The sequence below is a fragment of the Lissotriton helveticus genome, chromosome 2_2 (assembly GCF_964261635.1).
Source record: "Lissotriton helveticus chromosome 2_2, aLisHel1.1, whole genome shotgun sequence".
NCBI classification, from domain to species: Eukaryota; Metazoa; Chordata; class Amphibia; order Caudata; family Salamandridae; genus Lissotriton; species Lissotriton helveticus.
Genome location: NC_136060.1, coordinates 517,953,317 through 517,967,084, shown reverse-complemented (window position 1 = coordinate 517,967,084; position 13,768 = coordinate 517,953,317). Strand labels below are relative to the sequence as shown.

At 47.9% G+C, this 13,768-nt stretch overlaps 1 protein-coding gene across 4 annotated transcripts in view; it reads right to left on the bottom strand.

Annotated features, from left to right (window-relative positions):
* Nucleotides 1-2,127: 2,127 nt before the first annotated feature.
* The window catches only part of M1AP (meiosis 1 associated protein), a 198,227-nt gene continuing 186,586 nt past the window's right edge, over nt 2,128-13,768 (bottom strand). For all 4 annotated transcript variants that reach the window (XM_078678833.1, XM_078678829.1, XM_078678830.1 and 1 more), the window contains one exon: nt 2,128-6,278. In XM_078678833.1, coding sequence (XP_078534959.1) covers nt 6,105-6,278 — 174 coding nt within the window. In that variant the 3' untranslated portion in view covers nt 2,128-6,104. The remainder of the gene's footprint in view (nt 6,279-13,768) is intronic.

Sequence of the window (13,768 nt, the reverse complement as noted above, 5' to 3'; positions counted from 1 at the left end):
AGTCTCCAGCCTACCCGAGCCATTTTCAGCCTACCCGACCCCTCAACCTTTAGTGTGCAGCCTACCAGAGTCCTCAGTTTTCAGCCTACCACACCCCTTAGTCTTCAGTCTCCAGCCTACACTACCCCTCAGTCTTCAGTCTCCAGCCTACACTACCCCTCAGTCTCCAGTCTCCCCAAACCCTCAGTCTTCAGTCTCCAGCCTACCCCACCCCTCAGTCTTCAATCTACTCGACCCCTCAGTCTTCAATCTCCAGCCTACACGACCCCTTAGTCTTCAGCCTACTGGACTCCTCAGTCTTTAGTCTACAGCATACACGACCCCTTAGTCTAAATCAGGAGCCGCCCAGTGTTTTAAATGACTTCAACTGGGGAGTGAGTCCAAAATCTATGACAACTAGTAGGTTTTGTTAATTCACTTTCACATATGATTCACTAACACCTAGTGCTTCCACTTATTTACTGTTCCAAAAGGCGCACAGTAGAATGGTTTTATGTCCTGATGAAAAGCCCAGGTCCGAAGTGGGGTTGTTATTAGGGGCTCAAACATGCTGGTCTGATTTACAGGGATCATTACTCTGTGTGATGATGTTAATCGTAGCACGGGGAGGCCTTGAATAAAAAGAACTAGCGCATTTTGAGGTAATTTGAACTTTTCATCCCTCACCTCCCCTAAAGAAATATTGTACCTTCTAGCCTTTCTATACAGAGTAACTCCTTTCAGTGAGCTTGGAGAATGCTAACATGTCTGGTGGCTTAGTTGACTAATGCATCCACTGCAGGAGCCTGTGTTCGACCTCATGGTCACAGGTTCAAATCCCGACGGGTAAACTCAGCCTTTCATCCATTTGAGGTCGATAAAATGAATACCATTGAGTTGGGTAACAATAAACATCTGTTATTCAGCACCTTGAGTCCCACGGGTGATAAGTGCGCTTTACAAATACACGTGTTATGTTAGAAAGTACGCCATCTAAAGGTGGGCGAGGCTCAGCATTCTTAAAAGACTCTTAGGATTGGCTTGAACCAGCATCATTGTTCTGCACTTAGGTATCTCTAACTAGGTGTTCCGCTTGGGCCTGCACTTTATTGGTTATTGTCCTGGTTCTTGTCCTTGAGAACTTGTGGGTATTCGTGTCCATGAGCCTAGCTCATTGGGAATAGAGGAAGACTGATGCTTACCACTCAGCACTGCCAATTGTAGTGTCTGGTATGTCCTGAGGTCCTGAGTTTCACTTCAACAGAAGGGGTGACATCCTCTGTTCAAGGATGTCACCCAATCTGTGTCACCCAAGGGTGATACCTGTTTGAGGATGTTGCCCATTCTGTGTCCCCAAGGGTGACATCCGTTCACATCTGTTCAAGGATGTCGCCCAAGGGTGATACCTGTTTGAGGATGTTGCCCATTCTGTGTCCCCAAGGGTGACATCCGTTCACATCTGTTCAAGGATGTCGCCCAAGGGTGATACCTGTTTGAGGATGTTGCCCATTCGGTGTCATCCAAGGGTGACCTCTATTCAAGGATGTCACTCCTTTTAAGACTCCTAAGGTTGACATCTGTTCAAGCATGGCACCCATTCTGTGTCCCCAAGGGTGACATCTGTTCAAAGATGTCACTCATTCTGTGTCCCCAAGGGTGACATCTGTTCAAGGATATCACCCATTCTATGTCACCCAAGGTGACCTCTTTTGTTCAAGGATGTTGCTCCTTCTAGGTCACCCAAGGGTGACATCCTCTGATCGAGGAACAGGTTTTGGAATCCAGAGTATCGCAAGTTTCTGAGATAAGCAGGGGTTGGGATGAGATACTTTGAAAGGAGTATTTGTTGGGTTTTGTATGGCTCTTCTGTAGGCCTTGGGATTTTGCTGATAGTGCAGTTTATCTTCGAGATCAGATTTATATCCAATTTGCACTTCAGTGTCTGATTGAATGTTTTGAGAAATAAAATTGTTTCTGTAACCCACAAGCAGGTTCTTTGTTTCCATGAAGTGAAGAATCCTCATTAGAAGCTGATACGATGGAAGCCGCAATAGGTCTCAAAGACGCTCTGAAACGTGATACTGGTTTTTCAACATGGATCTTGCATCGATGAGAACAACTTCAGTAGATAAAACTCTTGATTAACGATTGCAATAAATAACATTTATTAAGAATATGAAGAATCAAAATCAATAATGATAAAAAACAACTATGCCCATGAATGCAAACAACAGGACCAAGAAACCATTCTGGCCTAGAATACATTTTTCAATAAGACATTTTTTTGACATCATAACCGTCATTGTAACTTCATAAAAATTTTAACAACTTAAAATTGTGTTTTAAATATTTCTAGACAATCTCCATGTAACTCATGTAAATAACCATATTAAAATTCTTTACAAATGATCTTGGTATGCTCTATGCACAGAACTTCTGAAAGTTTCAGATGACCTTGTAAAACAATGTCTGTAGATTAATTATTTCAACTTCTTACTGATCTTTTAAAAGCTATTTCAAATTTTTTCTTAGACCTTCAAGAGAAAGAAGAAATCCTTCTGGAAATCTATGGTCCTCACAGTTTTGTAATGCTTGATACGGAACGTCACAAGATCTTAGTGACTTTTGCAAAGCCATCTTTGGGTAATTGCAGGACTTTTGTGAAGCCTTCCAGAGCTTTTCAGAAACCCCCTACAGATCTTTAAGATGTCTACAACACCTGCTACAGATCTTCAAGGCACTTTTGAAAATACTTCTATTGATATTCCTGGGAGGTTTGTAAGCCTTCTGAGGGTCCTTACAATTTTTGCACAGCTATAGACCCTAAGGGCCGCTTGACGATCTATCCTAGACAAGTTTTTGTAAGACCCTGCAGCACTTTTTAAAGTTTTTTCACTTAAACCAATAAGCATTAGACTGGATTCTTAGGAGAAACTTAACAGGGCAATTTTTTAAAACATATTAAGACTACTTAAGGGCCATAGTAGCAGTTTGTCGAGTCTTCCATCACAGTTAAGAGTGTGAACGTGTTGCAGTCATAAATGATGAGATGAAAGATGGGTGCTTTACAGCAACAATATTAAAGGAAGGTCTAGGAAAGCTGGATCGATGCCAGATTTTCAACATAACCACTTAAATCTATACGCATCCCATTTACGTAGTCTATGGTTCACCTGAAAATCAGTCTCGGATCAGCCTCTACTGGTTCTTGAGTAGACACTCATGCTCTTCATCGACAATAATAATTTGGCCCAAGCAGATTCACCCACCCGGTGAGCCTCTGTCCAAAGAGAATAGATGTGATGCAGTGTCAGAAGTGAGATGTAATGCTGGTGTAAGTCTTTGGGGGTGTTGTAGATATGTCCTTAAGGGGGGTTTTTCCCTTCAGAGTGCTTTGAACAGCTCTCCAAGCTCACAAAAAAGGCGAAGGTCAGGGTTGCAAGCCTTATGATTTTATCACTTGCCTGTCAAGTCAAGGCCACAGAGAGGTTGCTGGGCTAAGACCTTTCCAGATATGAGAGTCCCTTGCTGCACGTGGGATACTCTGACATCTTTGTTATAAATGGAACTCAGTCTACAGATAATTTTGAATAACCTAAGAGAAGAGATGGATTTGGAAAGCCTTGTCCATGTTTAGTCTTCCGTGGATCATATGAACAAGTAAACAAAGTGCAACATGTTCAGAAGAAAATAGCCTGTCTTGTCCTAAAGGAAGCCTCAGATGTCACTTCAAACATTTGACAGGTGCTTGAGCAAAAAACAGGAATTATTCATAATATGCTGCACAGTTAGGAACGGTACAAAAGAATAACATGCAGGGCAAATCGATGAAACATAGGACTACGTCCTTGCCCTTCTGCGATAACCAACCAAGAACTATCTGGTTTGAGGGTTTTAAACCCGGTTGGGTCAGGCGACACTGCATGTGCTCTGACACCCTATTGACCTGATAAAGGCCTGTTTAAAGCAGGAAAACCTTTCCATACACCTACCACGCTCTGTCTGAGAGCAGCCATGGGGTGCAAGCTCTACTGGAGAGGAGGCACCGGAACGCAGACCTTACTATCCGCCCAGACCCAAGCACAGAGAAGATCTCGGGATGTGAATCCCTCTTGGCTCAGAGAAGCTCTCTGGTACAGACTCTATGATTATTGTGGCTCAATCAGAGACAAGCTCTCAGGGGTGGACTCTGTGTACCTTTGAGGTTCAATTAGTGAGAAGCTCTTGGGGTGTGAACTCTAGGATTCTTTGTTGCTGAATAACAGAGATGCTGTCAAGTGTGAGCTCTCTGATCCTTCAAGGCACAATCATAGAGATGCTCTCAGGGTGTGAACTCTATGATCCTTCATGGCACAATCATAGAGATGCTGTCAGGGTGTGAACTCTATGATCCTTCATGGCACAATCATAGAGATGCTCTCAGGGTGTGAACTCTGATCTTTCATGGCACAATCATAGAGATATTCTCAGGATGTGAACTCTATGATCCTTTAAGGCACAATCATAGAGATGCTCTCAGGAAGCAGCTCTCTGGGTGCAAACTGATTGACCATTCTTGGTCCAATCAGAGATCCGCTCACAAGATTCAGATTATTTGATAAACTCTAAATCAAAGCAGAGCAGATTGTGGCCCACGGAACCTATGACCCTTCTTGGTCCAATCTGAGAAGAGCTCTAGAGACGTTGGTGCTATGAAGCTTCTGGGTTTCCTTGGAGACCTGCTCATGGTATACGTGCTCTGTGACCCACAAAGTGTCTTTTCAGTGAACAGCTCATGGATTACTCGGCTATGACCGTTCTGAATACATTCAAGAAAAGCTTGAGTGGTGGCGGCTTGTCCACCCTTCTGCTTTCTAGAGGGAGCAGCTCACTGGATACAGACCATTCCCTGCGCTGTGCCTTATCAGTAATCAGCTCTAGGAATACACGACCTGTGACCCTTCTGGGTAGAATTAAAGAACATCTCAGGCAGTGTCGCTTCCATAATCCTGCTGGGTTAGAATAAACATGAAGTCACACGATACAGGCTCTTTGAATTGCACTCTGTGTATTAAAGAACAAATGATTACACACTGGATCCCTCCTGGTCATAGCAGAGAGCTGTTGAAAGAACACAGGCTCATACTCTAAGGATGCGTCTTTTGAAAGAGCGTCTCAAGAACCCTACTGTGCTCTACGCTAGTAGCATAGGTGAATCCATGCAACAGCATTCCCTGGCTCCTCGCCTGACTGTGAGCTTCGGGTGCAGCTCCACACTCCGAAAGATCACAGCATGAGCCTCCCTCAGGGCATTTTCTACCTGTCACCTTAAGTACGGGTACGCTGATGGTCTGTCGTCTTTGGGTCTCTAGTAGTGAGAACATGAGGCAATATATGCCGACTTAGAATAGTAGTTATTAGACTGTAGGCGTGCAGTCCAAATGTGTTGAACATTCTGCCCTTTAAGCTGTGCAGCTTGGCTTAATCGTATAATTCTCACATCTAAAATCACAGCCCATAAATTGATGGGTCTAAATGCCTTAAAATAGAATCCCTTCTCCACACACCATTGCTCTAACAGATGGAGGCAGATGAATTTGTCTCTCGCATCTATCTCTGGACGACCATCTTGGGTATACACTTTTTATATGCAACACCCTGCTGTCCAACCTGAGGCCTACCATGGATGAAACAAATTAAGAAAGAGCTTTCAAGCCATCACAGGTCAGCCATCATGGGTGTACACTTTTGTATCCAACAGCATGATGTTCAGGATGTCCAACCAGAGGTCTACCATGAAAGAAATGAAGAAAGAGCTCTCAAGCTTTCACAGGTCGGCCATCGTGGATGTACACCTTTCTTATGCTACAGCGTGATGTTCAATCAGAGGCCTACCATGAATGAAACAAATGAAGAAAAGAGCTTTCAAGCCATCACAGGTCGGCCATCTTGGGTGTACATTTTTTGTAAGAGCTGCTGAGGGATGTCTGATCACACGCCTACCACAAAACATAGCAGTCGTGCAGCCATGCACAGAAGGAGACGCAGCGCCTGTGCAGACACCAGAAAGGAGCAGGATAAGACATGGGCCCTGGACAGAGCCATGTGCAGCCGCTGGGTTTAGACCTCATTTCGAGTGCGGCATCCTAAAATCCATGCAGAAATTCATCATCATCGTCAGAGAACAAGCTGAGGTCGCAGGTGTCCTTGTTGAAGGTGATGGGCTTGAAGACCTTGGGAGGTGGGCATGGTGGCACATGGATCATCGGCAGCGGGGCGACCCTGGCCCGCGCTTTGGTGTGGACTTGCTGGTTCTGCAGCTGGAAGAAAGTGATAAACATAGCAAATAACATATCCGGGAAGAGCTCAAGTCTTACCGGGGCCAACAGACCCAATCTTTATTTCAATGTAAGGAAAGAAGTGAAAAAGAAGGAAAAGTTGGAGAAGAAAGGGAATAGAAAAAGAGCAAATGTGAGAAGGTTGAAGTAAACATAGGAAATGCAAGTAAACGAGAGGGAGAAAAGTAAAATGAATAACTGAGGAGGTAAAGAATAGGGGTTATTAGAGGTAAACAAAGGGATGGGTGAAGTAAATAAGGACAAGTAGATGATTATAAGGAGGAACTGAACTAAACAATGAGAGGGAGTAAGTATACAAGGGAGGGTGGGATGAAATGAATACAGTAAAAGTCAATAAGAAAGATGAAAACAGGAAGGGGTGGAAGTCAAACATGGATAAATGGAAGCCAACAAACAGGGTTGAAGAAAATGGAGGTTGCAAGCAAATCAGCGCGAGAGGAAGTTAACAAGGGAAAGTGAAAGTAAATGGTGATGCAAGGAAGTAAATGAAAGCAAATCAAAATAAATGAAAGAATGTAAGTTAACAAGAAAGAGTGTGATAAAACAAGGATTCAAAGAAAATACAAGAGGGCGTAGGTGAGAGGATTGAAGTATGAAGTTACCATAGGCTGGACTGAAGATGTACGAAAGTAAACAAAGGAGAATTAAATTAAACATCTGAGGATGAAATGAAAAAAGCAAGGATGGAGGTAATGGATGAGAGTGAATGAGGCAGGGTGGTAGTAAAGAAGAGGGGCGTAAGTACAAAAAGACGACAGAGTATTCAAGAGAAGTGGAGTAAATGAAAAAAGTGTGGATGGAAGTAAAGGCTTCAAAGGAAAGACATTTGAGAAAGCAAGGGGAAATAAAGAAGGAAGACAAACAATACAACAAAGATGAAAGCAAGTAACAAGCCCGAGGATGGAAGGAACAATAGATAGAGGAGGACTGCACTTCATGACAAAATGGCATACAACTAGGGGGTTTATTTACAAGCCCACTGCGCCACCAGTGCTTCACTTCTTTTGACGCACTGACAATGCAGGGAGCAGACCCAGTGCAGTGTCAAAAGCCTACGCCTCCCCAGGGGGGCATAACAGAGAGAAACATCCCTATTTCTCCTCGTTTTTCCCCTTCTATGTGTGCTGCATACTGCAGGCAAGTTGACGAGACCGCGCAGCGTGCGCACCGCAGGCATGCCAAAGGCAAGCCCATCTGCAGCAGTCTGCGCACAGCCCCAGCCATACTGCAGGCAGGCTGGCGAGACCGCGCACCGTGCGCACCGTAGGCATGCCAAAGACAAGCCCATCTGCAGCAGTCCACGCACCGACTGCGCACAGCCCCAGCCATACTGCAGGCAAGTTGACGAGACAGCGCAGCGTGCGCACCGCAGGCATGCCAAAGGCAAGCCCATCTGCAGCAGTCAGCGCACCGACTGCGCACAGCCCCAGCCATACTGCAGGCAGGCTGGCCAGACCGCGCAGCGTGCGCATCGAAGGCATGCCAAAGGCAAGCGCATCTGCAGCAGTCCGCGCACCGACTGCGCACAGCCCCAGCCATAGTGCAGGCAGGCTGGCGAGACCGCGCAGCGTGCGCACCGCAGGCATGCCAAAGGCAAGCCCATCTGCAGCAGTCCGCGCACCGACTGCGCACAGCCCCAGCCATAGTGCAGGCAGGCTGGCCAGACCGCGCAGCGTGCGCACCGCAGGCATGCCAAAGGCAAGCCCATCTGCAGCAGTCTGCACACCGACTGCGCACAGCCCCAGCCATACTGCAGGCAGGCTGGCCAGACCGCGCAGCGTGCGCACCGCAGGCATGCCAAAGGCAAGCCCATCTGCAGCAGTCTGCACACCGACTGCGCACAGCCCCAGCCATACTGCAGGCAGGCTGGCCAGACCGCGCAGCGTGCGCACCGCAGGCATGCCAAAGGCAAGCCCATCTGCAGCAGTCCGCGCACCGACTGCGCACAGCCCCAGCCATACTGCAGGCAGGCTGGCGAGACCGCGCAGCGTGGGCACCGCAGGCATGCCAAAGGCAAGCCCATCTGCAGCAGTCCGCGCACCGACTGCGCACAGCCCCAGCCATACTGCAGGCAGGTTGACGAGACCGTGCAGCGTGCGCACCGCAGGCATGCCTTTGGCAAGCCCATCTGCAGCAGTCCGCGCACTGACTGCGCACAGCCCCAGCCATACTGCAGGCAGGCTGGCGAGACCACGCAGCGTGCGCACCGCAGGCATGCCAAAGGCAAGCCCATCTGCAGCAGTCCACGCACCGACTGCGCACAACCCCAGCCATACTGCAGGCAGGCTGGCGAGACCACGCAGCGTGCGCAGCGCAGGCATGCCAAAGGCAAGCCCATCTGCAGCAGTCCGCGCGCCGACTGCGCACAGCCCCAGCCATACTGCAGGCAGGCTGGCGAGACCGCGCAGCGTGCGCACCGCAGGCATGCCAAAGGCAAGCCCATCTGCAGCAGTCCACGCACCGACTGCGCACAGCCCCAGCCATACTGCAGGCAGGCTGGCGAGACCGCACAGCGCGCGCACCGCAGGCATGCCAAAGGCAAGCCCATCTGCAGCAGTCCACGCACCGACTGCGCACAGCCCCAGCCATACTGCAGGCAGGCTGGCGAGACCGCGCAGCGTGCGCACCGCAGGCATGCCAAAGGCAAGCCCATCTGCAGCAGTCCGTGCACCGACTGCGCACAGCCCCAGCCATACTGCAGGCAGGCAGGCGAGACCGCGCAGCGTGCGCACCGCAGGCATGCCAAAGGCAAGCCCATCTGCAGCAGTCCACGTACCGACTGCGCACAGCCCCAGCCATACTGCAGGCAGGCAGGCGAGACCGCGCAGCGTGCGCACCGCAGGCATGCCAAAGGCAAGCCCATCTGCAGCAGTCCACGTACCGACTGCGCACAGCCCCAGCCCCCGCCATACTGCAGGTCTGAACTCAGAAGGCATATGGGGCAATGCAGACAGAGCTATACAAGTAAGGAGTTACTAATGCTCATCCAAGGTTAGCCGGGGGAAAGATAACTGGGTGGGTAGCATTGAGACGGGTGTCAACCCCTGCAAGTTAAAGGATGAAGGAGAGCCTATTAGATGTGGATTCATGAATACGCGCTCGTGGGTGACGCAAGCTCAGGAAGTATACCTCTTATTGGAGTCGAAGGAGTGGGATGTGTTATTTGTTCCCAAGACCTGGATTCCTTCGAACTTAGGAGGAGAGCTGGACTAACCAGCCTAAGGGGCTTTAAAGCGATCCACCATCCAAGAGCAGAGAAAAGGGGGGAGGAAAGGGGTAGAAATCCTTTTTAAAGAAAGAATGGGAGATAGGCATCCTTCAAATTGAAGAAATACAAGGAATAGAGGTGTTAGGTTTTCCTCAAAAGCAAAACCTGAGATGGCCCTCAGGAATGTTTTGCTAACGACCACTAGAGAACCTACATGATGAGATTCAACCATTTCTGAGCACAGTGACAACCCTTGCAATCACCCACTCTAACTCCTTTGTGTTGGGGACTTAAACAAATGGGCGGAAGCCATCACCCTCAGCCACGGACAGGAGTTCCTGTGCTCATGTGAGACGCTGTGGCTGAAACAGCTGGTAAAAGGTACCACTCATCAAAGGGGTCACACCCTGGATTCAACACCGGCCCCAATAGACCTGATCGCTGTGAAGGAATCGGATCCGGTAAACTGGTAAGATATATTTTTAATTAACTTTGAACTACGAAGACCGGATCTGAAGAAAGAAGGAAATATTGCTGAGAGAACAGCACAGGGTAGAGCCTGGTCCAAGTTAAGGAAGAGGAAAGGAGAAAAGACATTTCATATATGGGACTGTTATCAAGAGAAAGACACAGTGGAGGTAAATTATGAACATTTACAGGAGACGATTAGAGGCACGCTGGATAAAATAGCACCAGTAAAAGAGCTAACCGTGGAGCCCAGACCCTGAGCACCAGGGTTTACGGAAACTTTCAAAGGCAGTAAAACCTAGCGCTGAAGGCAGTGGTGAAGGACCTATTTGGAGAGCGATAGGCAGCTTTTAGAAACTGTATTAAAGAATTTAAAAAAAAACTTAGGGCAGATTTATAAGGCCCCTGCGCCACTAGTACGTTACTTTTTGAGACGTACTAGTGGCGTATTTTCCTGCTCCATAGTTATAATTACAGGAAAAGCCACCCTGCGTGGCTGTTCTGGTCCTTGCAAATACGGCCCTTTCACATGCAGCACTGTGCGTTGAAGGGGCGTTCCATGGGTGTTGCTGTGGGTGTTCCCACGCAACACCCATGGAACCAGACACATTTCCAGATTTTGCTACGGCACCCCAGGGGAGGCGTACCGAGGTGCAACGTGGAGAAACGTTTGGATTTGTCCTCGTTTTTTACTCTTTTAATGCTTGCTGCATTCTACAGCACGCTTCGAAAGAGGAAAATGCCTGCAGTGATTTTTTTTGTGTAGGAAGGTGCCCCTTTGGCAGCGTTGCGCAGCCAAAGGGCTTGCAGAATGCACTGAGCCCTTTCTTGTAAATCTGCCCTGAAATTCGGAAAGCCAAGTAGAGTTACTGTGCTAAAGCGATCTCTGAAGCTGTAAATAGATCGAAAAGAATAGTGAACATGGTGAATGCGCTAGAGAATCCAGAATGCTTAAGGCAAACTGTGAATCCTTCACAAGAACTACGTAACAGTTTATCAGACATTTTTAACAATAAAATTGAATAAATCATAAATGACATAAAGAATTGGGAAGCAATGAATGATGATTCCTCAAGGAGAGGTGACAAGCACCAGACGACAAAAGACTGAACTCATGAGAGAAGAGGGGCTCCGGCATCTACTGTTGCTTCAAACTCTCTACTGTGAAAAGAAAGAGCAGATGAACTGCTTCCAGGACGACTACAAATATGTACTCAATCATTGATCAGTGGTGAAGTAGCATCGGCTGGAAGAAGGCGTGAGTTACCCCGTTACTAAACAAACCTTCGACAGATGTAAACGCTCCAAGTATCTATGTAGTGTAGTAGTAGTGCTTATATAGCGCACGTATCACCCCCGAAGGGGTATCAAGGCGCTGTACACATACCGCTGTGGAACCCTTCCTGGCTTTCCTGTGAAATGTCCACTCCTGGGCACCCCCAGGGTGAAGCCAGGCATCCAAGCGCTGTTGGGGCCGTTGTGGAGATTAAACAAGCTATTGCCCAGAGTTGCAGCGTGGGGCCCGTGATTCGAATAGGCACAGAGGCGAGAATTATCAGGTCCAGGGAGATTGAGCCCAATACCTGCCGAGGCGGGAATTGAACCCTGGTCCAGGACAGACCTCTGCATCAGGGTCTGCCGCTCTAACCATTGAACCATATCGCCCAATATCTCAGCCTCCAAACCCAGTGAAGATTGTGGAGAAGTAGATCAGCAAAAACCTCGCGAGCTACCTGGAAACTGATAACATGTTGGAGGATGAGCGCAGTGGCGTCAGGCGAGCACACGGCACAGACACAGCGCCCCTTCTGGCGGTGGATGAACTGAGAAGGATGGTGGACGGTGGTCAGACCGCGGTACTGATACTTTTAGATCTTTCAGCTGCATTTGACATGGTCAACATCAAATCTTGATACAGAGACTGCTAGATATAGGGGTGGATGGGACCTTTTTGAAGTGGATTAAATCCTACCTGTCATGCAGATGTCAGGCGGTCTCATTCCCCCTTCTGAGTTCATGGGAATCCCACCCGGGGCCCCCAGGGGTCCGCCCTGAGCCCCATCCTCTTTAATGTGTATCCGCGCCCACTACTGAAGCTGATTGGATCTCACGGGATCTCGTTCATAAACTATGCTGATGATACCCAGGTAATCCTGTCTTTAGACAACAATAGCCAGAGTTGATTGGAGGGATTACACATCTGCCGAAAAGAATGGCCATTGGCTCGGGAGGAACGCACTGAGGTTTAATGGCAGTAACACTGGATCCTGTGTGGGCCCTGTCTAAAGGGCCACACACACTTCTGGAGAGCGTTTGGCCCTGGACTTGGGCTGAGAATCCTGGGATGACACCGGCAGGAAGGAATTTGGGGGTATTCATGGATGAGAAATTATCCATGGAAACATATCAAAAGGACGACTGCCACGTGTTTCGGATTGATGAAGAACCTAAACTAAATTGTTCCTTTACTACCCCGGCCAGCTTAGAAACTAGTGGCACCGTGCACCATATCAAGCAGGATTTACTACTGCATTCACTTCCAGGAGCGCCTGACTACCTGGTTAAGAGACTGTGTAGGATACAGGTCTTAGCTGCCAAACTGGCTTTGAAACAGTCTAGATATGCCTCTGCCTCGGGCACTTTGAAAGCACTCCACTGGCTCCCAGACGAGGAGAGTTGTGTTTTTGTGGCCCTCCGTATGGTCCATAAAGCGGTAACCTGGACCGGGCCTGTGTTATTACAAAAGAAACCCAGTTACTCCCGACCCCAGAGGCATTTACGATCCGCATCAGCTAACTGTGTATGTGCTCCAAGGTTCAGGAGATTGAGACAGGCGGGAGGTCCTCCCAGACTAAGGCAGCTCAGCTGTGGGGTACACGCCCAGACTCCCGGCGAGCCAATCGAACCTCTACAGCTGGAGGAAGAGTCTAAAACATGGCTTGTCCCAAAGGAGAGAGTGGGGCACTCAGTACCTGGTGCACAAGTAGGGAGGTTGGTTGCGTTTTCAGGCTGTATGACAGCACGATGACACCTGCTAGGTGAATGTTTGTGCTTTATAAATGTCTGTTAATAATCATTACAATAGTAGGAGGAAAATACCTCCATTGAATGTTTTCAACAACCTTTCCTACAAGGCAGTGTTGGTGCATGGCAGCCAATTGTGCACCAGCGCAGGGGAAAAGGACAGGCATGCGCCTATAGCGCCAAGAAACCGTTGGGTGTAAGTGGGCTCTATGAGAATTTTTTACATTACATTATCTCATAACTGGCACATTCCTGCCCTTTTCTTTAGAAACAGGCCAGTGCAGCAAAGTGACTTGTGGCACTGCCCTACGTCAAAAGCTTGTAAATGAGGCCCTAGATCTACAAGAACTAAATGATTAAAGAAGAAAAGAAACAAGTAAAGGAAAGAAACAATTGAAAAATGAAAAATAATTGTATTAAGGAGAGAAAAGAATGATATAAGAGGGAAAGTGAATGCCGCAAAAAGGGGAAGGAGAACGTAAGAACAGAGGAAAAGTCCTAAGATTAAGAAGAAAGGGCCTAAGAGATCAAGGGGCAGTGTAAGACGAGATTACAGAGTCAAATAGAAAAACAAGGCAAAGGAAGGACATAGGAGGGGAATTAAAACTTAAGAGTCAAAGAAAAGACCTGGTGGCGAAGGAAGGACCTAGCAGCCAAAGAATTGACCCAGTAGAAGAAAAATGGTCTTTGGGGGAAACAAGGACTCATGAGGAGAAGGAAGGATCTAAAAGGAGAAAAAAGGATCTAAGAA